Source organism: Fusarium proliferatum (genome assembly GCF_900067095.1).
Source record: "Fusarium proliferatum ET1 genome assembly, contig: FPRO_scaffold001, whole genome shotgun sequence".
NCBI classification, from domain to species: Eukaryota; Fungi; Ascomycota; class Sordariomycetes; order Hypocreales; family Nectriaceae; genus Fusarium; species Fusarium proliferatum.
Window position 1 is genome coordinate 2210524 of NW_022194790.1, and position 24943 is coordinate 2235466.

At 48.9% G+C, this 24943-nt stretch overlaps 10 protein-coding genes across 10 annotated transcripts; 4 read left to right on the forward strand and 6 right to left on the reverse strand.

Annotated features, from left to right (window-relative positions):
- Window positions 1-258: 258 nt before the first annotated feature.
- On the forward strand, window positions 259-597 carry FPRO_01364 (uncharacterized protein; the record flags this gene model as incomplete). The annotated part of the gene is made up of 1 exon (XM_031232294.1): window positions 259-597. The coding sequence occupies one exon, from the start codon at window positions 259-261 to the stop codon at window positions 595-597; it is 339 nt and encodes a 112-aa protein (XP_031075109.1).
- A 1444-nt stretch (window positions 598-2041) lies between these two features.
- FPRO_01363 (uncharacterized protein) lies at window positions 2042-4190 on the reverse strand (the record flags this gene model as incomplete). The annotated part of the gene is made up of 4 exons (XM_031232305.1): window positions 2042-3282; window positions 3356-3939; window positions 3998-4099; window positions 4156-4190. The coding sequence occupies 4 exons, from the start codon at window positions 4188-4190 to the stop codon at window positions 2042-2044; spliced, it is 1962 nt and encodes a 653-aa protein (XP_031075110.1).
- Window positions 4191-6869: 2679 nt separating this feature from the next.
- Window positions 6870-8895, reverse strand: FPRO_01362 (uncharacterized protein; the record flags this gene model as incomplete). Its single annotated transcript, XM_031232316.1, has 2 exons — window positions 6870-8396; window positions 8452-8895. 2 exons carry the CDS (start codon window positions 8893-8895, stop codon window positions 6870-6872), a joined length of 1971 nt encoding a protein of 656 aa, XP_031075111.1.
- A 1123-nt stretch (window positions 8896-10018) lies between these two features.
- Window positions 10019-10867, forward strand: FPRO_01361 (uncharacterized protein; the record flags this gene model as incomplete). Its single annotated transcript, XM_031232327.1, has 1 exon — window positions 10019-10867. One exon carries the CDS (start codon window positions 10019-10021, stop codon window positions 10865-10867), a length of 849 nt encoding a protein of 282 aa, XP_031075112.1.
- Window positions 10868-11239: 372 nt separating this feature from the next.
- On the reverse strand, window positions 11240-12926 carry FPRO_01360 (uncharacterized protein; the record flags this gene model as incomplete). Its single annotated transcript, XM_031232338.1, has 2 exons — window positions 11240-12460; window positions 12519-12926. The coding sequence occupies 2 exons, from the start codon at window positions 12924-12926 to the stop codon at window positions 11240-11242; spliced, it is 1629 nt and encodes a 542-aa protein (XP_031075113.1).
- Window positions 12927-13592: 666 nt separating this feature from the next.
- On the reverse strand, window positions 13593-14717 carry FPRO_01359 (uncharacterized protein; the record flags this gene model as incomplete). The annotated part of the gene is made up of 1 exon (XM_031232349.1): window positions 13593-14717. The coding sequence occupies one exon, from the start codon at window positions 14715-14717 to the stop codon at window positions 13593-13595; it is 1125 nt and encodes a 374-aa protein (XP_031075114.1).
- Window positions 14718-14971: 254 nt separating this feature from the next.
- FPRO_01358 (uncharacterized protein) lies at window positions 14972-15889 on the forward strand (the record flags this gene model as incomplete). The annotated part of the gene is made up of 3 exons (XM_031232360.1): window positions 14972-15082; window positions 15155-15326; window positions 15381-15889. The coding sequence occupies 3 exons, from the start codon at window positions 14972-14974 to the stop codon at window positions 15887-15889; spliced, it is 792 nt and encodes a 263-aa protein (XP_031075115.1).
- A 381-nt stretch (window positions 15890-16270) lies between these two features.
- Window positions 16271-19386, reverse strand: FPRO_01357 (uncharacterized protein; the record flags this gene model as incomplete). Its single annotated transcript, XM_031232373.1, has 4 exons — window positions 16271-16435; window positions 16487-18447; window positions 18500-18834; window positions 18890-19386. The coding sequence occupies 4 exons, from the start codon at window positions 19384-19386 to the stop codon at window positions 16271-16273; spliced, it is 2958 nt and encodes a 985-aa protein (XP_031075116.1).
- Window positions 19387-20199: 813 nt separating this feature from the next.
- FPRO_01356 (putative methyltransferase) lies at window positions 20200-21325 on the forward strand (the record flags this gene model as incomplete). Its single annotated transcript, XM_031232384.1, has 2 exons — window positions 20200-20454; window positions 20504-21325. 2 exons carry the CDS (start codon window positions 20200-20202, stop codon window positions 21323-21325), a joined length of 1077 nt encoding a protein of 358 aa, XP_031075117.1.
- A 138-nt stretch (window positions 21326-21463) lies between these two features.
- On the reverse strand, window positions 21464-22202 carry FPRO_01355 (uncharacterized protein; the record flags this gene model as incomplete). Its single annotated transcript, XM_031232395.1, has 3 exons — window positions 21464-21686; window positions 21741-21868; window positions 21948-22202. The coding sequence occupies 3 exons, from the start codon at window positions 22200-22202 to the stop codon at window positions 21464-21466; spliced, it is 606 nt and encodes a 201-aa protein (XP_031075118.1).
- Between the last annotated feature and the right edge of the window lie 2741 nt (window positions 22203-24943).

Below are 24943 nucleotides of genomic sequence, written 5' to 3' on the forward strand. Positions count from 1 at the left end.
GCTGCACATGGCGAGAATCATTACGAAAAGTTCTTATTCGATGTTCGACTTACAAAGGGTCGATGGCGGCTCAACAAGTTGTAGGCTAGCGGCTAGCCTCTCGTGCCTTCAACGGCTGAGTTTCCTTTTTGTGTTACTGATTCCCGACTAGCACACCTTTGGATAATTGACGCGCAATTAAGACATTGAAGACAAGACGAAACCAACCATTTTTCTTTTCGTCATTCTCGGGAATTCTAGCGTCTGCGCTACCAGAAAATGAGGGTCTTGATCAACTTGAAAGCCGCCAACTGCCGCATTGTCTTGGCCGTTGGTATCTTCGGACGAAGTTTGTGTAGTCTGATCAAAGATCCTGACGTTGATATTGAAGAGAATGCTGAAGATGCTGTCTATGATGCTGTCTATGGATATCTCATTCTGGCCATTTCATCTTCTAACTACTCCATGATGCATCTTCGGCTCACAGCCACCATACCAAGACTTTATTTCCTGCTCCAAGCCCCTCTCATCTTGCCACTGGTTCAGAAGAACAAAGCGAACCATGATATTTACCCCTGCAGGCACGAAGTGACCTCAAGTCATGCTATCCCGCATTAGCCTGTGTCAACGTGTCAGAATAAGGGTGACGGCAAGGGAAAAAAACGCTCGCTAGTTAGTCCACGCCTTGACCTCCATCCACTGTGATGGAAGTCAAAGTCAAAAGAATCGAGACCGTGAACTTTTTTTTCCTTTTTCTTTTTTTGGGTTTCATCGTGGATTAATATGGCAAAGTTTGCGGATATATGAAACGAGTTGAGGAAACGCTCTTATCGATTATGTCCCCCTATTTCTTCGCAAGGCGACATTAAATTCGGTTCATCTCCCGGTGCCAAGAATGTGTCTTTGCTATAAGCTGATGGAGTGTAACCCTACCTACGCTGACACTGACACTGGGAGTTGGCACGACGTCGAAACTGGAACTTGAGAGGACCGACAGTTTGGGTCATCACTCGGCTTATTCCACCAACCGCATTTACTCTACCAGTATTACTCTTTCAACTTCAACTTGGTCCTATAATACTTTGCTATTATCATCTTGAATGATCATTCTCACAGTTGCTAATCTGCTGGACCCTTCATGTCTCACTCCTCTCCCACAGTGCCCATCCACCTTCGACAACGCAATGTCGATCCCATTATTCATGAGAAATCCACGTAGGTCGATCAGCAGTCTCCGCTTCAACCAGCAACAACAAGAAAATGCAACGTGATCTGATCGATCAAACATCCCCGGAAAAGCTTGGCCGTGCTCTTGCTCTACTGTAGAAACGCCCAAAGACTTCTCACTCCCCCAGTTCGTATCGTCGGGGCATCGTAAACGAGAAGAAGCTACACAGTATGTGCGTCACTCACTAAGCGCGCGCAAACATCATGACGTTGAATGAATGGGAACTTGTATGTACGGCGAGACGGTGTGTCTCCTCGGTTTACAGTAGACGCCCGTGTCGGCCTCGGCATTATAGTCTCACTTCATAATTCAGTTCTGTCACTGAGCATCAACGCCTTTTGGGCATTTATCTCCTTCCAACCCATCTGAATGTTGATCAAGTGGAGATGGTGATCATCTCCCGAGGCCCCGAATGAGAATGACGGAATTCCCACCTTGGGCCAAGACAGGTCCAGTTGAGAAGCCCGCTTCACTTTCCGCTATCACGACGTCACTCACATTGAACTAAAGAGCTCGGCGAACTTCAGCGTCAGGTTTTGGTGAATAACGTAACCGTCAGAGACGTAAATTGCACAGACGATGCGGACTATTATCATATGTACAGTAACTAGTCTTCTCCTGACGTCACTTGACTATAAACTAATACACTCGTTTCTCCTCTTTCGTGGGGTATTCATCTCCCTTAGTTAAAGACAAGGCCCAATTCCATTTCGCTTGCTACTTTCTCGTGCAGGGTATCATAAAGAGTACAGTACAGAACAAACTCTCCAAATCAATCAAGTCTCCCATAAACAAACGCCAAATGTCATGATATCACAATCTCCACCATCAACCTCATCGTGTCGTCTGGACTCCTGACGTAAGTCCAATTGTATCCTTCAACTCAACTTTTGCCTTGTCGTTCTCATAGCCGAAGTCACTGCTGTGATTATCCTCGGGCTCGCCAACTGTGTCAAACTGATACAGAGGCTCCAGTCTTGCTTCTCGTTGGAACAAGATCCATCGTCTGATCCACCAGGGAAGCACTTTCGTGACTTGATATCTCATAAAGACACGAGTGGGTACTGCAAAGATGTAGTCCAGCTCCTCGAGTGTCCGCTGTTTTGTTTCTGGTAGCAGCAGGAAGATCATAACCAGCGCGACGATGTTGAACCCTGCATACATGCCAAAAGCACCAATGGCGTGCAATCTAGCCAACATCAGTGGGAAAGTAATAGACAATACTGCCGCCCAGAAAAGGCAGGTTGCCACAGCCCACGACATGCCCACCTCACGATGCGACAGAGGAAACACTTCAGCTGAGTAGGTGAAAGGCACAGGTCCTTCGCCAGGTGAGTAAAAGGCAGCGAAAAGATAGACGAAAAACGCAACCAAAGCCATATGAGCTCCGCCTGTGCCTGGGATCAAAGTACATAGACCTGCTGCAAGTAGTGTCCATGCCATCTGAGGAAAGGTAAACAGTAGCAGCGATCGTCGACCAAAGGTGTCTATCGTCCATATTGCAGGCCAGGCAAAGACAAAGTTAACCAGCCCAAAACCCATCGATGCCAGCAGAGCTTGGTTATCGTCAGCACCTGCATCTCGGAACACACTTGTCGAGTAGAACGCGATAATATTGATCCCACACATCTGTTGGGCAATCATGACGACGAATGAGGCCACAGTAGCACGGCGCACGCGAGGAATAGTGAAAAGCTCGATGAAACGCTTGGCATAGTGTGCCTCGCCAATAAAGTCCAGCTCGACCTCGAGTTGCGCATGGATGTAGTATAAGTCGCGCGCGGCCTGGATCGGGTGGTTTCGTAGTCGTAATAGGGATTTCATCGCATCTTGGTAACGGTTCTTCTTCATGTACCAACGAGGCGATTCTGGGCAGAAGTAAATCAAGCACATCAAGGGGACAGCTGGGATGAACGCCGATCCTAGCTGGAATCTCCATGCGTTATGGCCGATTTTCGTAACAGCGACATTCGCACACGTTCCTAGAAAGATACCGAAAGCCGTCCACATCTGCCAACTCATGACAAAGGCTCCTCGAATCGGGGCAGGTGAGTTTTCCGCGGCAAAGATGGGGACTGTCTCACATGTCAGCTACAAGGTCCCAGAGACGTGCTGCTTGTCTTGTGGTCCGGAGACGTAGAAACTCACCTGTTGAAGCCTTGGTACCCATTCCAATACCAAGTAATACGCGACACGCAAAAAGCTGTCTCCAGGTGTTACAGAAAGCGCTTCCAATGACAGGCCAGAGACAAAAGTTGGCCGAGAAGAATATCGTGCCGCGACGACCCCAACGGGAATTTAGGGGATCCGAAAGCCAACAACCAAAGAGAGCTGTTCCGATGTAAGGGGCAGAGTTGACGAGACCGACGAGGAGCTTGTCGTGTATACTTTCACTGCCGATATTGAAAGCATAGGGAAACTCCAAATTCGCGCCATTCGAACCGGTTTGATCCCATCCTTGTACGGCTGCGCCGATGGAGCATGTCGCAACGGTCAAGTACAGAACAAAGGGGACTCGCCACTTGTGGAGGATTTCGTCTCTGAGAGCTTGTATCTCTGTGTCGTCGAGCTTTTCGTCTCCATCGATATCCTCATAGCCAGTAGGGTCCTGGGCAACTAGAGCGCCCTTGCGAATGAGGGGGCGGTACTGCTCTAGTTCCTTTTTTCGACAGAAGTCATCAACATCAGCTAGAAGTCTTGCTCGTGGAAGACCCCAGAGAGGATTCTTGATTCTTGGGTCATGTTAGTCATGAAGGATTGAGCGGGCGTGCCGAGGTTTAGTGAGCGTACTTGGCTTCAATGTTTGCATGAAGGTTGACATAGGCTTCTGAAGGACGCCGTGCATGTTCTATCATGGAACTGGAAGGATATTCATTGGTGGTCCTTGACAGACTGAGAGTACTGATCAGCATATGGATCGGCAATGGGTCAGCAAGGGTAGAATATACCGTTCTATGTCGTCTCCGCCGCGATTCGGCGCCATCTTGTGTTATAAAAAGCCAGTGACTGGTAAAGTGAGAGTGAGTGACTGAGGGTGGCGGGTTGAGAGTAAGATGGGTTTGGTCGGAGAGGCGGGCGATTGCCCGATTGAGAAAAGACTACACCAATGATGTCGATTGTGGTGAGAAGGTCGTGGGTGAGTTGGTCAAAGATAAGGCGAGGCGTAGATATCACAGAGACAGTCGAGCTGAGCCGAGTTGACTGATGAGCCGTGTCAAACGTTTCTAGCGGGTGTCGTCGGTCGATCGCTTCAAGATGTGGGGTTGGAAGCTGGGGAGATGAGAAGAATGAGGCACAGTCAACGCCAAAGCCGAGGAAAAGAGGGTGATCGATGACTGTTTAGTTGTCGCAACGATTGGGAGATGTTAGACGTGAGATGAGGATTAATAATATGTAAGAATCAACCGAGCAGTTGACTTGGAATGAGTTGTCATGAGTTTGGTAAAAGAGTTTGGAGGAGGCAAAGTTGATGAGTTGAGTAGAAGGATCCAGGCCGTTGGTTTGATTAGCCTAGTTGAGTCGAGTCGAGGCGGGCGAGTCTGGGGTGAGACGACGAGACTTGGTCTGGGCACTACCTTAGTAAAGTTACTGGACGTAGCACTGGACCTAGGACTATAATGGCAGCTTCTTGAATAGACCTAGTGATGGGGATAATGCACTAAGAGTGGTGGTACTCGTCTGTATCACATTGAATTCCAAGTTCACACAGGAAGAGACAACAGATTTACGAGAAAGACGCTGCGCTTTATTCGGGCTTTGACCGGCCGGTGACCCAAGGACAAGGTCAAGAACAAGGTCAAGATGGGGGAAGACAGGGTAAAGGACAAGGGTCTAAAGGACAAGGGTCTAAAGGACAAGGGTCTTGACTTCGGTTCGTTATTTGCAGGGATTATCTATCAGCTTCAATACTTGTCTTTGGGACATGACAATTGGCAATTCTTTATATTAATACTGACTTGCCAAGGTACGTGTATTTTCAAGTTAATCTCATCGTCCTCTCTTCTTCCTGTGGAGAGTCCGATTGCCCCATGTCTACCTCATCAGATAAAGATTGCATGCCCATCCTTGTCTTCATATCTTACTTAAACCAATGGGCATACCGAGCTCAGTTGGTCTGTCTTTATCTCATTGAGTTTCACTTCCTGGGACCATTTCAACGCCGAATTGACATCCAAGAACAAAGAGACTCTGATAACTCAAAGTCAACATGTCCAATATAAACTCCTATCCTGGCCCAGCGCCTTGAAAGAGCATCTTTAGACAAGGGGACCTTGTCTCGGTTCCATTGCCACAGTCCAAACTGTCTGACATCCCTCCATCCTTTCAGCCTCTGTGCCGCCTCTCTGCAACCCTCCTTAACATGCCGAACTTTTGTTCCGAGAGACAAGCCAGAGAGTCAAATAGCATGTTGTTGTAACCGACATATGTAATCACAAGGTACCATGCATGTCTCATGATCAAACCCAGAATGACAACTTAAAAGTTACGAGTGTGGTTTCTCATGATCCAAGACAATGGAGATCAAGGATCTTGTAATTTCCCGGGCGAACTGTCTCTAGCAGTCAATGATCTGCGCAATCACACATCTCGAATCCTCCGGATGCAAGAGAGGTAGACAATATCACCCGGTTCTGTCGTGAAGGATTCCTCGGGTCTTGGGAACAGCATGGATCTACATCGCATTGCTTATTCGGTTAACCGTTTTGGCTTACCCGTTCTTACACACTCCGAACCGGCTCCGACTAAAGTGTAACGTTTGAGGGTTACACGTGATGCTACATGTGGTCCAACGGTGTGCTATCATTGTTCATTGTTTCTAGTCTCTTGATTTGAATAACACCGTAGAATGAAACGACTTTTCGTCTAAAGTTCCCAATTACCCCAGAATTTCCAAGAATGACCTTATTTGCTGCTCTCTCGGGCTGCTTGGCTTCTTCTTCAGCTCAAGGCAGCAGAATTCCCTGCATCGTGAGTGGACGTCCCCAGGGTAGCCTCATCTCCACCAACACCACAGACTCTTATCTCGATACCCCTTCTCTCTCGCGTTTTCCCCAGAGAATCCCAGCTCATCGGCCCTAACTATGATATCCGATATGCCCTTGTGCGATCCCCAGATTCCCCGTGGTTTCTGAGATCTCTCCGCTCGTAAATCTATCCAATCGTGAGATCCCAACATCAACTATCCACACCTACCAGAAAGGCTCTCACTTGGTAGGAAATATCACTATAGGAGTATAACTAATGCAATAGCTATCGTGTAGCATGCTTACACATTCTCGGAGTCGCCGATGTGATTTCCTCGCCTTTATCTCAATTCGGATGGTGAGTCTCCGAAAGATCCGAATATTATCTACCAAACAAGGCTCTCGTAAATGTTTAGTGACACCATCTTACATTATGTGTGCCCGGAATGCACAGAACTGCACTGTATCGAGGTTCACATTCACCGCTGTTTGGAACACGATCACGATTTCCAAGGTAACCACGTATTATTCTCAGTAAACAAAGTGCCCAATATAAGCGACCATATACAAATATGCGCCAATTCGCAAAGTATCAACCAAAAGAAGCAACACCATATCTGCCCTGGAGAAAGAAACAACCTAATAACTCCGCTCAACTATGTACGCCATTGCAAACCTCGACAGTACCCCACAAAGCATCATTTCTTAGGTACACCCCTTAGAATATCCGTCACCTTCATCCTCAGATCCATAAACGTCTTATCCTTCTTATCCAACTCTTCAAGCAGCTTCTCATACTTGGCCTGCCACTCATCCGCAGATAACTTGGATGCTGATTCCGTAGACACGGCTTCGGGACTCGGCTCTTTAGAGCCGTCAAGCATCTCCACCGGTACAGCAATTTCCATCTGATACTGGCCCCTGAGATGACCTAGGCCGTATATCCATTCACAGCTATACTTCATCGCACCGTCCTGCACGCCAATGCGTTTGAGTTTCGTCGTTCCGGCTAGGAGGTACCCCCCTCCTGTCATGGCAGCTAGGTTGATCAAAAACATGTCCGGTGATGCTGCCTTTCTGTACAAGTCTTCAAGAACCGAGTTGACGATCGCCATCGCTTCGGTCGTTGAGCATGTATGTGTTGGATTCCCTTCAGCATCGAGCCAATTTGCCCCAAAGAGACTGCGCATCATATAACCGATAACCTCATCGACGTTGGTACGTTCTTCAAGCCTCTCAAAATACAGCCTAGGAACGTCCTTTTGTTGTGCCATTGTATCCTCAGCCCGATGCTGTCGTGACATAGTCACTTCGTTCGTAGCTCTTGCAAAGTTCGATGATGTTCCGACGTACGTATGCGGAGGAGGAGCCTGGGTTTCACTGGGGCCGTTGATGACCACGACTGGGGGAGGAGTTGCAAGTCTTACACTGCCCGATGGTCTTTCGGGGACTTGTAAAGATATACTCGGGCGAGAAGGCCTCGGTGGAGCAGGGGTAGGATGCGGCTGTGATGTTATAGAGGGGATCGAGAAACTACTCTCTGATTGTCCACTGTCTACCCCGGGAGCTGAGACTGGCGGAGTACAAATGGGGGCTACGGGTTCCTCAGGGGCTGTTGTGGTGGTCGTGGTAGAAAATGGAGGCAGAGAAGCATCTATAGGAGTTCTGTTCATCGGTGGCCGTCCTCGTGGTTTGGCACCACCGTTGGGGACTCCCGGTCTCCAGGCAGAAGACACATTCTTGGGCCCTCTCCGCTGCGTCGTAAGTCTCGGCTTGGACGGTGTAACAGCAGACTGTGGCTCAAGAGCATCGTCCCAGAAAGATTTCCTCGAGTTCGGTGTAATAGCAGACTGCGGCCAGCGAAATAGAGGCGTGTGCTGAGAGGTATCACTCGGAGTCCACGGTGCAGCGCTTAGCCTCGTGGGATCTGCTGACAATGGCATTAACATAGGACCGCTTACGGCCTCAACAGCTGATGACGGTGCGAGGTGAGATCTCTGAGCGGGAGAAGTGGCTGTGTCATCATCGACGGGACGCTTTCTGCCTCTCTTTGGCCGTATGTGTGGGAAAAGAGCCCTCAGAGCCATGTCATCCTCGAGGGCCACACCATCGCGGATAGGCTGGCTCGTAGGGTTACTGTCAGTAGGGATCCTTGTCCAGTAATCATTCGGAATGTCCATCAGATACTCGAAAAAAGCCTTGACGTGCATGGAATTCATCCACTTCTAGACCAGTCTTTAGTGGGTAAACCTTGAGTTTGGGTGGCCCTACATCACATACCTTTAGTCTCACGCCATACTGTGCAACTTTCTGGGCACTCTCCTCCTTGTTTGGGTCTGGGGGCTCAACACCGAGCTTTGTAGTCAATTCTGTCCATGTCCGGATCTCGCTGTTGTAAAACTTGCGGACGAGCTCATAGATGGCGAATGTGCTGAAGGACTTGCCGCCGCTGCGAGGGGGGTTACGGAATGCCTCTCTCAGACTTGTCGTGTCTGTAGGGAGCGGCACTGCCGGATTGCAAAAGAGAATAAAGTCAACGTAAGCATCCTCTACCGTGTTCTCGGAAACGCTACGGTCCGGGAGACCCGGGCGCGTGGTCGGAGGCGCAGCGGATCCGGCCCCCGATGCGCCGGGCTGAGGTGGAGGCTGAGTCTGGGCCGGACTCGGAGCCGGAGGAGAAGGAGAGGGCCCGGTTGCGTTGTTGACAGAGGCAGGTGACGGCATTTCGAGTTCATCTCTTCAGGTTTTTTCTTGGCCGTGAGTTATTTTAGCACGTCACGTCTTTTTACATAGTCGATCTTGCTGTTTCGTGTTTCGTCTCATGTGAGAATTGGGGGTAAACAGAGACAGACAAGAGTGAGCCCGAAGGATGAGATTTGAGACATGAACTGGCTGATCCAACGGGGCAACGGACGAACAAATGGACCAAGGCTGAGAAAATCTCTCTAAGAGCAACGGTATTCCAGTTTAAGACAGTTTAAGACAGTTTAAGAGTGTGATAGCCTTGCAGATACCATTTAGCGAAGAGTACGGATTTCCACGCGTTTCAGAAATGAAAGGGGGATTCAAGTTGTAAATTAGGCCACCAAGCGATGGAGCAAAAGGGGCTAAATTTAGCAATTGGCCCAGGATGAGGAGTTTCTGCTTACCTTGCTGTCACTGTAGATCTATGTCTATATCTATCTATCTACGGAGTATCTATCTCGTATACAGTAAGACGGCCGTGCACAATCAAGTTTTGCCGTCATCATTCATCAAGCGAAATGTTCGTCTTTCAACGTTAGCATATTTCTTGACGCCATTGTACAAACCCAATCCATCCCAACTCTTAACACATCCGTATAATTCCCGATATACTCACTCTACAACCCTCATTGGCTCTCTCAACTAGGTAGGTTAATTAACAAACAAGCTGTGTACAGTAATCAAAACCCTTTACTAATCAAATCGACTGTACGCCCTTGTGGCCATGGATGTCAATTGACCGACCGCCAGCCAACGGTTGTGCATCTTGGAATTGCGTGCTCGAGCACATACGGCCTCATGGCCAATTTTGGTATGAGATGGTGAAGTGAACTCGGTTCTGATTTGAAATCCATATGTTATGATGGTAACATCTCTAATAAGTGCAGATGAAAAGTATAAAGAGCTGGATAGGAAGCAACTTGTTGCACAAAGCATCTCTATTGATTCAATAATCAATTCAAATCATCACATTTGATATCTCTGCCATTATCGCTTGCTTTTGTGCAAACTCACATCAGTTTCTCTGATATCCCTTACACCTCTGTATTCTGATCCATTTAATACACTTGGACGGTTCTATCAAGCCCTACAAGTCTTGACAATGGCCGTCTCTTCAACTATTCCCCGTGGCGACATCACTGCAACTCTCAACTTCTTCAATCCTCCCTCCGACAAGTCAACTCCCTATAACCACGTCGACACTCCCCCCAAGGGTCTTCCTCAGCGCAACTTCACAGACAACCCTCAACCTACTGTCATACATGACATCCGTGGTCATGAGTCCAAGTATCATCTAGACCGTGATGCTTTCCAGGTCATCCAAGACGTTCCACCCTCCAGCGAGATTGACTTCGTCGATGATGATTCTATCAAGGAGAACTACTATCCAGAGCTTGAACAGCTTCTCCTCAACAACGTCCCTGGCTCCAACAGGGTCTTCTTCTTTGATCACACTATTCGCCGCCAAACACCCAATGCTACTCGTGCGCCCGTGACTCGTGTACATATTGATCAAACAGCTGCGGCTGTAGCTCAGCGAGTTCGCAGATACTTCCCAGATGAGGCAGACGAGCTTCTCAAGCGTCGCTATCGTCTCATCAACGTCTGGCGACCTCTGAACAAGAAGCCTCTCGAGTCTTTCCCTCTGGCTGTTGCATCCTCTGCTTCTGTCGAAGATGACGACGTCATCCCGGTTGAGCACAGATATCCAGATGGGTACCGCGGTTGGACTGCAGCGATTCAGCATAATCCTGAGCAGAAGTGGTATTACCTCAGTGGTATGACAGGCAGCGAGAGGCTCTTGCTGGAGTGTTTCGATAGCGAGTCTCTCAAGCCTGGATCTAATATCAAGGGCCGTGTGCCACATACTGCTTTTGAAGATCCTAGGACCCGGGCTGAGGCGGAGGGCCGTGAGAGTATCGAGGTGCGCGCATTGGTATTTGGTCCTTGAAGTTGCGTTGATTGGAAGGGAAAAAGAGAGAGTATGGCATTGGAGTTTATGAGATCATTATATGTTGATCTAGTCGCAATCAATTTGATATAACAAGCATGACATTTCTAGTTCTATACAACCAGTCTCAGCCCGCTAGGAAAAGTGAAAACATAAATGCATTGCTGATAATTCAGCTCGTTACTTTATTCACAACCCTTGAGTAAAACTCATCCCAACTTTGTGAACCCAGTTAACAGACCTCACACCGTCTGCTGCTGTAGTCTCTTGGACTTCCATGGAATAAGATGCCGCCGTAAGCCAAATCGATGCTACGCCCTTGCGCCGCGCTTGCAATACTATAAAAGGAGGTCATTTGCGCCGCGAGAATCTCTAGTTCTTACGTCCCTTGCCACGCGTACTGCTGCTACCCTGGCGGCTCATGGCAACTCCGCCAGCACTGCTCTGGCGACTCATAGGCACTGCGGCGCTGGACAGAGCTGCTACTGAAGTAGCTGCACCAGCATGTGCTGGGCTTGGTTGATCCCGAAGGCTGCTGAGAGCTGGTAGGCCCAATGAATCGCGAACATATTCCGGGTCTTCTCTAGGAGCGCTAGTGAAAGCGACATACCGTGAATGCTGGTAAGGTATTGATACAGCAGCGAGGACCCGGCGCATTCCAGTTGGGCGATCAAGGTGAGCTCCAGGCTTGTGTGCTGCGTCGTATTGCTTGAAGAAACCCATGATCGTAAGATCAGAAGTGATATCGTCATTGGACAGGGGTACCGGGAAGTTCTGGTCCGCTGTACGAGGGTAGGGCTTGAGATATTGCTGGGGAACCGGAGGAGGCATCTTGGGGGGTTCGTGTGCGTGGAGAATATCCAAGTTGTGAACTTCGAAATTGGTGATACCTTCAAGACCTAAAATCTTGTCGTCGAGCAGATTACCGCCACGAGTGCTGCGGGTGGCGTGCGAGACGGAGCGCTCCATAGCTGGGGCAGAGGGCTGAGAATCGGCGTCCTGGTCGCCATTGGCTTCACCATTGCCGGAATCGCTGTCTTCGGGAGAGCCGCCGCCACTAACACGATTGCGAAGAATATACTGGTGCGCAGCAAGGGCAGCAGTGTTGTAGTTAAGCGAAAGCTCCTTGTCGGTGAAAAGCTTATCAATGCTGTAGATAGGTCCGTTCTGCTTAGCAGCAGCACGAGCCTTTTCAGACTGCCATAGGGGTGTAGTGTTGTGGTTGTCGAGGGCTCGCCGTGTCGGGGCAGGTGAGCCGTCGTCATCGCCGGCGTTTCGCTTGCGCTTCTTGTTGTCGGAATACATCTGCAGATCGTCGGCGTCCTTGCGCAGACGTGTGGCTCGCTTTCCATGGGGACCACCGGGGCTCGCAGGATTGGTCAAGCTGAACTGGTTGGGGTTGAGTAGCAAGGCGTTGGAATCATTAATCTCCAAAACCTCTTTCTCGCGGTTCAACCGGTTCTTCTTGTGGGTGAGGGTATTGACCAATCGATCTCGAAGAGTGCTGGTAAGGGCTCGGTGCTCGCGCTTGGCGGTCTCAACCTTGTAATCATATGTGTTTCTATATTCTTCTCGTCGTCGGTCGTATTCATTCTGTTTGGACACATGGTTAGCAAGACACTTGGTCGTGTGGCGTGGGATGGCTTTTTACTTTTGACTGCGCCAGCTGAAAATCACGAATTTCTACCAAATCCTCGACTTCGTCAACGAAGTCAGAGAATCGGATGCCAGCCATGTCAAGCAAGCTTCGGGCATCTTCGGCGTTGACCGGAAGACCCTGTGTGTTGGTGTGCTCCTTCTGGAGTTCAGAGATGACCTCAAGGACTTTTGGATCGTAAGGGTCGAAGCGCTGGACGAGATTGATGTCAAACTGGATCTTCTGGAGCTGATCGCGATATGTCATGTCCCTTTCCCGGTGGAACTTGTCAGTCATGTTAGAGAGTCTCTCTATAAGAGCCTGTCGCTTGCGATCTCTTTTTGACTGGGAAGCGGGAGCAGGAGAGCGTCGGTCGGTTCGGTTGGCCATGTTTGCAAGGGCCGCTGCTTCGTTGGCGGCCATTGCAAATAGTTGCGGTTATGTGTAAGTGGTGTCTGAAGCTTACAAAAATGCTTCTGTAGGCTTCAAGAAAAGAATTCAGAGTGTTGAGATCCGTGCTATCTTCGTGATTGTATGCTCAGGGCTGAGGTTGTAAGGGTTGGGAGAGTAAAGAGTCCATGCAACTTGGGATAAAAGAGCTGAGTGCAAGTGAAAGAGATGGCCAAGACAAATAGAATCAGAGGATGTCTACTCCACAACAAGCTGGGTAGGTACTTATTGGTTGGTAACAGGAGAATAGAGCAGGCAAACGAACAATTGCCAGCGTAAGTGCCAGTGCAACGCAATGAAATGATAGAACAATGTGGCAGTGGAAGTAAAGCAGCTTGGAAGTGTTTCTATTGTCGGCTCAAACTGGGAGAGAGGCCCAGAGAGGCATGACCTCGCCGGGGCGCTTGTTAGTGACCTCACCGCCTACTGCAAACGGCAGCATAGGGAAAATAGTGCCCAGGGCCGATCTTGTCATGCGACCCAGTCAGTGGAGTGATTGGCTGTGTAGTCATAGTGCGAGATACTGTGTTCACACGGTCAGCGACAGAGCTTAGGTAACCTTCACCAGGAACAATTAATACGTTCAGCGGGAACAATAGATTTTAATCAGCTTTCAGTTTAAGAATCTCTATCATTGGTTCACAGACCTCCTCGAAGCTTGTGCAACTGGCTAATCAGTCCAAACCCACCCGGTGCCTTTGTATCCTCTACCACAGTCGCTGCAGCATCTCTAGTGACACTTCCTTTCCGTGACCGTGATTCTACTTTAATCTTTTCCTTGGTCAGCTCCATTTCCTTCATTAGATCCCGATGCTTGTCTTCAACCGTCTTGGCAAGACTCTCTATAAACTTATTTCGTCCCTTCTCCTCTGCTGTGTCCTTCCATACACGGTTAAGCTCCTTGAGTTGTTCAATTCGTTGTGCCGCTTTCTCAATGCCTTGAACAGGGTCGTCAGATTTGTTCAGTAGATCTGATATCTCGTTTCTGATGTTCTTGAGTACTTCCTTGCCCTTTTCCTCTGAACTTTGCTGTGCTGAACCTGGCTCGGGTGCTGATACTGAGAGGAAACCGGAGCTGACGGAGATCTCTGATGGTGGAAAGACGAATTCCATAGCATCTCCGAATGTCTTGATAACTGAGTCAAGGCGTGCTCGCACAAGAGTTAATGTTTGTAGCTGTCTGATGAATTCAGGGTCATCTGGATTGGCTCCATCGTTGGTAACAGCTGCAGCAGTTGTCGACGGCGCCGCACTCCGATCTTCTTTAGCAGCGACCGCAGCGGCATTCTTGGCCTCAATAGCTTCTTGCAATCCTTCGGGAACAAACTTCTTGATGTCGTCATGAAGCGTCTCATTCATGGTCTCCTGGAGACTCAACGTCTCGCCTCGTAGTAGCTCCACCTCATAAGCCAGGCGACTCCCGCTTCTCAAAATGTCATCAGTGAGATGCGTAAGAGTAGTTGACAGCCGTGAAGTCTGGGCGTTAAGTTGTGAAATAAGAGCCTGAGCTTGTGTGGACAGCTCAGCGAGCGGTGCGACATCTCCGGCTCGGCCAGGTATAGAGCGCTGCTGCAGTGGAGGAAGGGTTGAGTTGAGGAACGTTGCGGGATCAAATGTAGGGTCTAGAAAGTCTTGTAGGAATTCATCTGACGTATGTGTTGACTTTGGCTGGATAACAGCTCTTGACTTTCGTCTCGTATGTCCTGGTCTTGTAGCTGCGCTGCTGGTAGCCCTTCGGCGGCCAGTTTTCAGATCTGTGGCCATCTTCGATAAGGCTTGTATGCATATAGAGTTCTCTCTACTCTCTGGATTTTATGTATATTTGTCGTCATAAAATTGGCTTAAAAGTCCCAAGGGGTATCGTTTCTGACTGAGCTATAGCTATGGTGGCCACTTTGGGTCGTTGGCACTGAATGCATGACCTAACCGATGATAACCCGGTCGCCCAAAATCACTTGCCCACTTACAACAACCACCACTCTCTTAGCAACAGACTTACAAAACCTGACTCATATAACATGAGTGATTCTCAAGAAGAAATGAGAATTGACCCCTCAAGGGCTCGGGCTCTTGTTTCTCAGCTTAATTCCGTCAAAGAGCGTATTGCTGCCGTAGCAGACGGTCGAAATGTATGCATGACACTCATTCTCACTCTCATATTCAAACACCAATGAATATACCCTGGCTTACATCTATATCAGGTCCGACTTGTTGCTGTCTCAAAGCTCAAGCCTGTAAATGACATTCTAGCACTTCACCAGGCTCCTACTTCACATACCCACTTTGGTGAGAACTATTCTCAAGAGTTGACTCAAAAAGCGGCCTTGCTCCCGAAAACTATTCAGTGGCATTTTATCGGTGGTCTCCAGTCTAGTAAGAAGCCTGACTCACACACATGGAACCACGCCTACTGATATGATATGTTAGACCATTGCAAGTCTCTGGGAAAGATTCCCAATCTCTTCTGTGTCTCAAGCATAGATACTTCCAAGAAGGCCCAGCTTCTCAACACTGCCCGCACCAATCTTCTTTCTTCACAGCCTGATCTTGACAAGATTGGTGTCCATGTGCAAGTCAACACATCCGGAGAGGAAGCCAAGTCTGGCTGTGCCCCCGGCGAAGAGACCGTTGCTCTATGCCGTGAAGTCATTGAGAAATGCCCCAGCCTCCGTTTTCTCGGTCTCATGACCATCGGGGCTATTGCTCGCAGCAAAGCCACTACCGCTGAGACTGAGAATGAGGACTTTGTTACTCTCAAGGAGCAGCTAGATCTTGTGGCTAAGGAGCTGAATTTGGATAAGGAGAGCTTGGAGTTGAGCATGGGTATGAGTGAGGATTTTGAAGGTGCAATTCGCCTGGGAAGCAGTGAGGTTCGTGTAGGCAGCACTATTTTCGGGCAGAGGCCATCTAAGGCAGATGCAAAGATCAAGGAGTAAATACCGACTTAACACAAATTCAAACTCACCTTCTTCAAGTTGATGAGGTTCTCCAATGCCCTAACACCTGTTCCATTGTCTTCACCGCCTGATTAGATTTTTCTTTGCATCATATTCATTCAATTTACAATGAGAGATCGTGGTATGTAATAACTGCATCCTCCTTGATCAGATCACTCCGCACAGCTTCATCGCCTTGTGCGGTAAAGAGGGACTATACAAGGAGGATAGACGCAGGCAACTTTTCAGCCAACAAACGATTGGCTGGAATTGAGCGCTTCCTCCGATTTCATGCTAGTTCCCCAACGCCCATATGCTTCTGTGGTATTATAACAACTCCTGTCCGGCGAATACATAGAAGATAAACATCATGTTCTCCCATCAAGTCACCATCACATTACGGAAAGAGTCCGAAATCTGTTCCCGTGAAGGTGGCTCGAATCGATCCGGTCCCGTTGAGATTCCTGCAGCAAGGCGTTCTTGCATATACTTCAACAAAACCGCTGGCACGGAATCATCTGTGGCACGGACAGTCAATCGAATCATCTGTCGAACAGTTAGAATATGCAACATCTGAAGCGGAATGGCTTCGCCTACCTGTTGTCCATAGTTTGGTTCCAGTCTCATAAGGCAACCAAACTTGCCTCCTTGAGATGTGTGAAGCACGCTTGCACCAACAACGTTCTTGGGGTTGGGGTCAACCATGTCCAGCACACGCCATCTGAAGCCCTCCACTGTCTTTGTAACGAAGCTCTCTGTGATTTCTCTGTCGCCCTTACCACTGACTCCGAAAATGGCTTGCGCCTCCCGGGGGGCACCACCAATCTGCTTCCATCTCTTGAAAAAGTCCTCAGCAGTCAACTCTGCCGGGTCCATGAATTTGTGTATAGACACGGGGAGCTTCAGAGTAAGTGCCTGTAGTGCACCAGCCAGGTAGCTGATGCGTACGGTCGGACTCTTCTCAAAAATCTTCTTTGCCTCGAACATAACAACTTGCTGGGACTGTCCACCTTGCACAATGGTACTATCAGGGAGGTTTTTGACGTCCCATGTGAGATTCTCTTTTTCGTTTTCGTCCAGATCCAATGTCGTTGTAAAGGAACTGATGTTTGCTGGTGTCTTGTTCTTAAAATATGTGATCAAGCAAGCCATCTGGCCACGATATTCTGATCGAACACCGATCTGTAACTGGCCATCTTCGTATAGAACGCCGTCCGATCTAACAAGAAGTCTGTTGAATCCTTGCTCCCATCCGGGTGACAAATGAGCTGCACTAGCCAAGTTAGGGGCCTTAAGCATCTTTGGCTCAGATGGTGTAGGTGCGTTGAGATCGAGCCCAGCCAAATCGGCAACTCCATTGCTATGGCCGTTTGTACCAGTTGCAGCCTGGCCATTCGGTTTCCCGTTCAGTGGCATATTCGAGCTGAAAGTCCTCTTGAGTGCTCCAGTACCCATGCTAAGTTCCCGAGCGTCTGCATTGGCGTCCTTTCCTCCCACTACCCAGGTCCGTCGATCGCTCGTATTAGCGTGTTTCTGGTGTAGTCTTGAGAGAAGTGCAGACTGTCGTTCAGGGAAAGGAGGCATCTCATCGCAAACTGTTCGGAGGAGGTCATCCGTTGGCATATTCACAAGGGTCAAGTATTCACACGCTCTCTGCTGAAGCTCGGAGTCCAGATTGTGGCTGTGAAACTCAAACACATGAATAAGCTGAGGCTTGATTTCCGGGAACAAGTTGACATATTTGACAAAGCATGAGAGAATCATGGCACGAGTACTCGAGGAGCATGCTGTCAGCTTGCCCTGAAGAGCCATAAACTGCTCAATAGGACTGCAACGAGGCTGGTCAGCAACTAAGTGACCAAACTCCCCCAATATATAGGCGCCAATCTTGACCAGAGTCTCGTGGCAGTGGTCGCCCTTGACATATTGTAGCGCATTCTGAGCTGCATAAACCTGTAACTCCTCGTTGTTCGTCACAATTTGAATAACTCGCTGCCACACCTCATCGCTGACATGATCTCCAGCCATGGCGATAAGTCTGAGGGAGATATCAACGTACCACTGCACATCAGTGGCGTACTTTTCCGTAAGAATGGCAATCTTAAGGACCATTTCTTCTCGGATAGCAAAGTCGGCATTCTGTAGGTAGTGCAGTAGCTCACCAACGATGACTTGGGCATTTGTGGCGTCACACATGCTGTAGAGTAAGTCTAGACCCTTGCGACGAACACTGATATCTCGATCTTTGAGCGAGCCAAGAATGATTTCCTGGTGTTGCTTGATGGGGTCCAGAGTTTCAGCGCGTGCAGCCAGATGTGTCATGGCTTCCAGGCCCAGATATCTGACGTTGGTCTCCCGGCTCTGGATAAATTTGCCCAGTCTCGTTGAAATTTGCTTCATCAGGCCATGTTCAGTGTCTAGATGGATAATAAGGTTGATGGCTTCAAAGAGCACGGCGTTTTGAGCGTTGTTCTGTTGAACGTTCTTGTTGGTCTCCATGGCTAGGTTCAGGATCTTTTGCAAGGACTCGCGAATCATTTCCCGAACATGAGTGTCCTCTGAACATTGTGTCAGTAACTACTTCCTGCTTAAACGCGCTACCACACTTACCTGCAGGTGGAAAGTATTGCAGAAGACGAAGTAATTTGATCTGCAGCCAGGGGCAGGGGACTTTGTAGTAAAGGTAATCGGTCGTATACTCGCCATCGATAAGAATTCGCTTCAGACGAGCTGCTGCTTTGGCATACGCTCCCTTGTATTGCTCTAGATTATCTTGGGCTAGTGTCATGACCAGCGATGTGACCGAGAGTGCAACGCCGAGGTCAGAGTCATCCATAAGGTGGATAATGCGCTCCGCCCATTGCGGCGATATGATATCTGGGTGCTTGCGGTATAGTCGGAGGAGCGTCAGAGCGGCCTTCTTCTTGACGAACGATTTTGAAGTACTGCGTAACAGCGGTCAGCGTGGTTCCTTCGCATTACAGGGGTATAAGTGCATACGGAGAAATCAGGAGTCTATGAACCTCTCCATTCAAGGCTTCGCCCATCTCTCGACTTCCAACGTTGGCAATCGCATGGAGAGCAAGACAATTGAAAAGCTCATTATGATCGAGTAGGTCCTTGCGGATGCTGTTGACAACAAGGTGCAAAAGCTCGTGTTTCTCGTGGAGAAAGAGTGTCATAGCCAGATAGCCTATCTGCTTCTCTGAGTATTTGTTTGCTGAGATTAGATTCACAGCCTCGAGGTGTCCAAAATCGACATTCCAACCCAGGATGTAAATATATAGCAGCTTGCAGACATATTTCTTCTTGTGGTAACCGCTGAGACTGCCGTCCTTGAACTTCTGTCGAATATTGGCCAGCTCCTTATTGATTCGCTTCTCCTCGAGTTCACGCGCTCTCGCATTTCTGAGATCAGCAATGAACTGAACCAATCCACGCATATTGGCATTGCTGCTACTTGAGCGGCCGAGAAATCCTGTGCCTGAGCTCGACATTTTGGGCGGTGGTATGCAAAGGTATTCGTGCGGTCAAGTCACTGAAGACCCCTGATTTTTGGAATGAAACGGGGGGGGTAGTCGGCTTAGATGGATTCGTACGGTGGAAGGTGATGTCAAAATATCTCCAAGACAGAGTATGGTCGCGCCTTATCGCAAGAATCGCATAGTCGACTCGAATTGTCCAGACGGCTCACGCGCCAGACATCGATTGTTTGTCGATGTGATGGGAGATTGCTCGCTGGAGGGGCGAGCTAGACTGAAGATGCGGTGGTGGGCGGTGCTCTGTTGGTGCGGCCTAATGATTTAGTTAGGAGTTGCGGAAGAGGCCCGTGGGCTAGGGAACGGATGAGTCGGGGATTGACAAGGGCTACGACAGGCGAGAGGGGATTGTATTGTAAGCGTGTCGGTGATGAGAGAGTACGAGCGAGTCCTGCAACAAACGACACAGAAGGGCTCAAGAAGGAAAGGAAGATATGTTTATTAACAGCAAAGTTGGTGGAAGAGGAGGTGAGAAGCGTGTTCATCTGTCATCCCATGGTACCCAGGCCAGTAACTTCTAGCCTCTGAGAAGCCTCCTGTCTCCTGCCTCCTTCGGGTGCAATAACGGCCAGAAAGGGTTTAACCGCTCATGGTTACAATTGGTCCGTGCTTCGTTCACTTTAACACTGCAGCCAGTAGAATGCTTCCATGAGCTATCAAATTCATCATGACTTCAATTGCTTCAATACTCGAGGGTTATCGTTATTCTACATAAACAAACTTCACATTCCTTTTCAAGTTCAAACATAGCTTGGTTGACTATAGTTCGCAATGTCATCCTGCACGGTTTCACGATTGGCAATGCGCTGTAGTCGACAGACTTTGTCACAGCCAGCCAGTCTCTATCGTCACATCCCAAATCAACGGTTTTATGCTGTTCAAGCTGCTGGAGCCCCTCGTTTCCAAGTTTTCAATCGTCACACAAAATGGCTACAAAAGGAACGAGCTGGTACCAACTCCGAACAAAGCCGGGAAGCTGATTACCTCAAGGATGAGGTTGCAATACGAGTATCAGAAAGACTTCTAGTAAGTACCCATGTTCTTGAAGCAACACTCGCTTCTCACATACCAATAGGACATCAAACGCAGATTTCCTCGAGTGTTGGATCTCGGCGCAAATTCATGCAACATCGCACGAGCTTTGGTCCAGGAGAATCCTGATCCTGACCCTGACACACCTGAGTCGCCGCCACTGGCGACTCGTATTGACGAATTGGTTGCTGCTGATTCATCTCATTCACTGCTTCACCGTGATGCTGATCATGAGTTCAACAACAAGCTTAACATCACTCGAACGGTTGTGGACGATGAAGAAACGATCCCTTTCGAACCTGCTTCATTTGACCTAGTGATGAGCTCAATGAGTCTCCATTGGATCAACGATCTACCCGGTATCCTCACTCAGATCAACAATGTCCTCAAGCCTGACTCTCCTTTCATCGGCGCTATGCTTGGCGGAGACACACTATTCGAGTTGAGAACGTCACTGCAGCTGGCAGAGACAGAAAGACGAGGTGGCATGTCTCCTCGTGTCTCTCCTTTGGCTGATGTCAAAGATATAGGTGGTCTGCTTCAGAAAGCTGGCTTCAAGATGTTGACTGTTGATATCGATGATATCATCGTTGATTACCCTGACACATTTGCTTTGATGCAGGATCTTCAGGCCATGGGCGAGGGTAACGCTGTCCTCGGAAGGGAGATGGGTGCCATTTCCCGCGATGTTCTCCTCGCTAGCGATGCCATCTATAAGGAACTTCACGGTAACTCAGATGGATCCATTCCCGCAACTTTCAGAATCATATACATGATCGGATGGCGCGAAGGTGAAAACCAGCCACAACCTCTAGCCAGAGGAAGTGGTGACATAAACTTGAAAGATGTCTTGGAGCAAAAATAGAGGGCAGATGATTTGTATAATGTAAATAATGTAACACCAGAGCTATGTTCCACGGACGGGGGTTTACTCTGCGGCTTATGAATTGGATTCATGATTCTATGTGTTGACCGCTGATCATTGCGAACGTGTCTCTGGCACCTAAACCTTCCGCCAGTCGGTCATTGTTCGGCCGATACATCCCAGACCAGCGACTTCAACGACCTTCTCGTGCCAGCTCAGGAGCACACTCATAGCTGCAGTGGCGGGCTCATTCGAGCCAGGTCGCCCGGCGATTTGGCTGAAACCTCCCGTCGATTGAGGTGTAACCTTGTTTGGTGATCGAGAAGCTGTTCCAGGGTGAACCGTAGCCATTCCTTTGTAGCTATCACATCGTTAGGTTTGCACATTTATCCACCCGTTCCATCATCAAACGTACATGTACTTCATCAGGACATCCAGGCATTCAGAGCCGCCCTCAGATCCATAGATGCTCTTCAGTAAGGGGGACATGTCGCTTGCCTTAATCGACTGGAGGACCTCGATGATAGTGTGAAGGTGAGCGTCCTAAGAAGGAACGTCGTGTTAGATGCCACAGGTGCAGGGCCAATGTACGCTGCCTCATCTTCACTCTCTGTTGACATACCTTGGCTGCGTCCGTTCCGTTGTATACTGGCGTCTCCAAGCTGCCCCTCAAAGCTCCCTCCGCATCACCGCCTCTCAGAAGCTGCCTGATCTGCCCAGAAAGCTGGCGCACTTCCGCCTCGTCGATCTCGGGCTGTGGGGGATGCAGAGTCGAGGTGTCGAAGTTGACGCTGGAGTCTTCGTTCAGGGCGTCGATGTTGATGGTGCGCCATGCGTCACCGAGCGTCGCGCTCGTATGCTGCTGGATAATTGACATTTTGGTATTCGGTATTATCAATTGTTATCGGGTGATTTTGCGTGCGACTCGAGGTATGGGGAGTATTCCTGTATTAACTGGAAGCTATATCGGTGTCGGCTTGGGTGGACATTCAAGCTGCGTCAGCGATGGCGGGGTGGAGGTGAGGCTGGAGTTGTGGCTTGTGGAATAGTAGCTTGCCTGATTTGGAGCTCGTCAATGAGTGATGTATAGGAGGACCTGAGCTTCAGTGGTGCGGCCCTGCTATAGCGGCCAACATCCAAGGTAGGAATATAGTGGACTCCCAAACGGCTCAAGGTATGTATTGTACTATTTGTGAAATTCTCTATCAACACTAACGTCTCCGGTTCCACACTGTCATGCAACACTCTTTGTATCTTCGCTATGTAGTGACAGGTAATTTTGAGATAATTGCGTCCTTGGAAAAGGCTTACTGAGTTGTCCATCAGGTAGTCTTGTTACACGCGCAACTGTCTTGGCATGTCCAGATTAACGCATTCTTTTGAACCATGCAATAGACCAGAATAAACAGGACGTATACGTCGTGAATAAATAGCTGAGTTCTGTATGGAAGACTCGAAGTTTCGAGCCAATCGAGTTGATGGAACGGGGAGCAAACGATTATCAAATCCAACGTAGTGGAAAGAATGGTAAAAAATAACGAGGTGAATTTCAAGCTACCCTAAACATTGAGTTTGGTCGCTGCCCCGCGAGCACCTTCCTTTCTATCACTACATGAAAACCAAGTACACCTGCCCACCACCCTACAGGCAAATTCCAATGTGTTGTAAGCATCAAGCTACTAATACACTACCTTGTCTATTCTGCTCTTTCAGATGAAAGAGAAAAGGCTACTATCTATAATAGTTGGCTCTACGTTCCCTAAGCTACCACGGATACTTACCCGGTATGCCATCACTTGATTGAGCGGCTGAAATAACCGGATGCGTCGCGGCACGCAACATGCTTCTCCAGACTGAGAAGTCGCCATGATAGAGTATTAGGGGTCAGCCTGTTCGAGTCAGTTTATTGAGGCTCTGGCTCTTTGCAGTCAATGACCAGACTGTTACGACTCATGGCTGAAATGAGGAAACCGATGAGGGACCCTTTCAGACCTGTACGCAAGAGTTGGTGCGGTTGGGCACGATAGTTACTATCTTGATAAGGATCAACATTGGGGAGCGCGGCGGGCGGAAGGCAATAGATCTGTGCATCCATCCCATCAGAAGCTTGACTCGTGGCTTGCTTGGTCTATCGTTCGGGGAGCATACCCGGCACGAACGACACACACACCACAACAAAAGCTCCTCGTTGGCTTCATAGATCAGCCTTCCAGAAGCTTGCCTACCTTGTCTAGTCAAGAGAGGCCTCTTATTATGTCTCCACACAAACAGCCCAGGAACCATGGACGTTTGGGACAATTTTTTTTTTTGAAATTACCTGGCGGATCCGGCACGGACGCACTACAATTGCGGAAGCGGTTCCCCGGTGACACGAATAATATCGTCTCAACGAACACGATTCAACCAAGCAGAGAGGTCTGAACTGACAACAGAGAGGTTGAAAGGGGACAGCCACCAAGGCGGGACGCATCGGCAGAGTGTTGGTGCATATTTGGGTAGGGTACTCAGTATTGGTGCGAAGTTGATCAAGGAAGTAAACACCCACAGCTTTACACTGAAAATTTCTGCCAAATATGACGTTCAACGCAGGCTTTTGTCGGGGTGTCTTCCCAAGCAAGAGGTCCAATTCTGATCTGCGACACTGTTCGTTGAGGCTTCTGGAAGGCAAGAAGCGATCATCTCGTTTAGCGTGGTCTTCAAAGCGAAAATCCCTTGAATCCGATAGGTGGACTTTGATACTGCCCCACTGCATATGCCATCAAGGGTCCTAATCTCATCTTCTTCGCCGGCGGGTACGTACTAAGTATCAGCAACACCCAGTAACAAGCTGAGATAGGCACTGGTGACATTTCCTCCTTGACTAGCTGCAATAGTCTCGAACCAAATGTCACTGGCTTGAACATGGCAGCCCGATCTACAAGCAGCTGCCGTGCTCGACAAGGTCAGTTGTGATAGTGCGATTGGGTGAATCGATAGCACCATTACTTGTGGTATCGGGTTGGTCTGGGCATACGATTACGGCTTCATCGTGAGCCACGACAGTCATGTTCGCACATGTGTGGTGGTCTCGCCTCATCATCAATTGTATAAAGTGGTATGGCAAACAAGCTCCTGAACCAGGTTTGCTTTAACGAATCTGGAGCGGATCCAAAAAAGGACCGGAAACAGGGCTCATCTCAAACCAGGCGGGTTACCTACGTCGCATGATACATATGTGATCGTTTCCAAAGATATCTAAGAGGGAGGCATTGAAATGGCCGGAAGCTAAGCTAGCTGCCACATGGTGAGTGGAGGGCTTGTCAGTGTTGGCCAGTCCCGTCCTCTCAGCCGACAGCTGCAGGCTGGAATTGTCACATGATATCCAAGTGCACCACAAATTCATCCAGTATAGGTAGGTACCTTGGATGGCTTGAGAGTACCTCCCTAAACCGATCGACTAGGACGATCTGTTGCTGGGAAAGGTCATCATCCATGGTAATGCGCTATAGGGATGCTTTTTAGTGGTTGATGAAGGCTGGGACAAGAGTAAACGACCCCTGTTTCAAATGCCAATGGCGTTTGGAATTTGGCTAATGCAGGAACACCGAAGTTCTGGGGTTTCTATGCGGCGCTACCGCA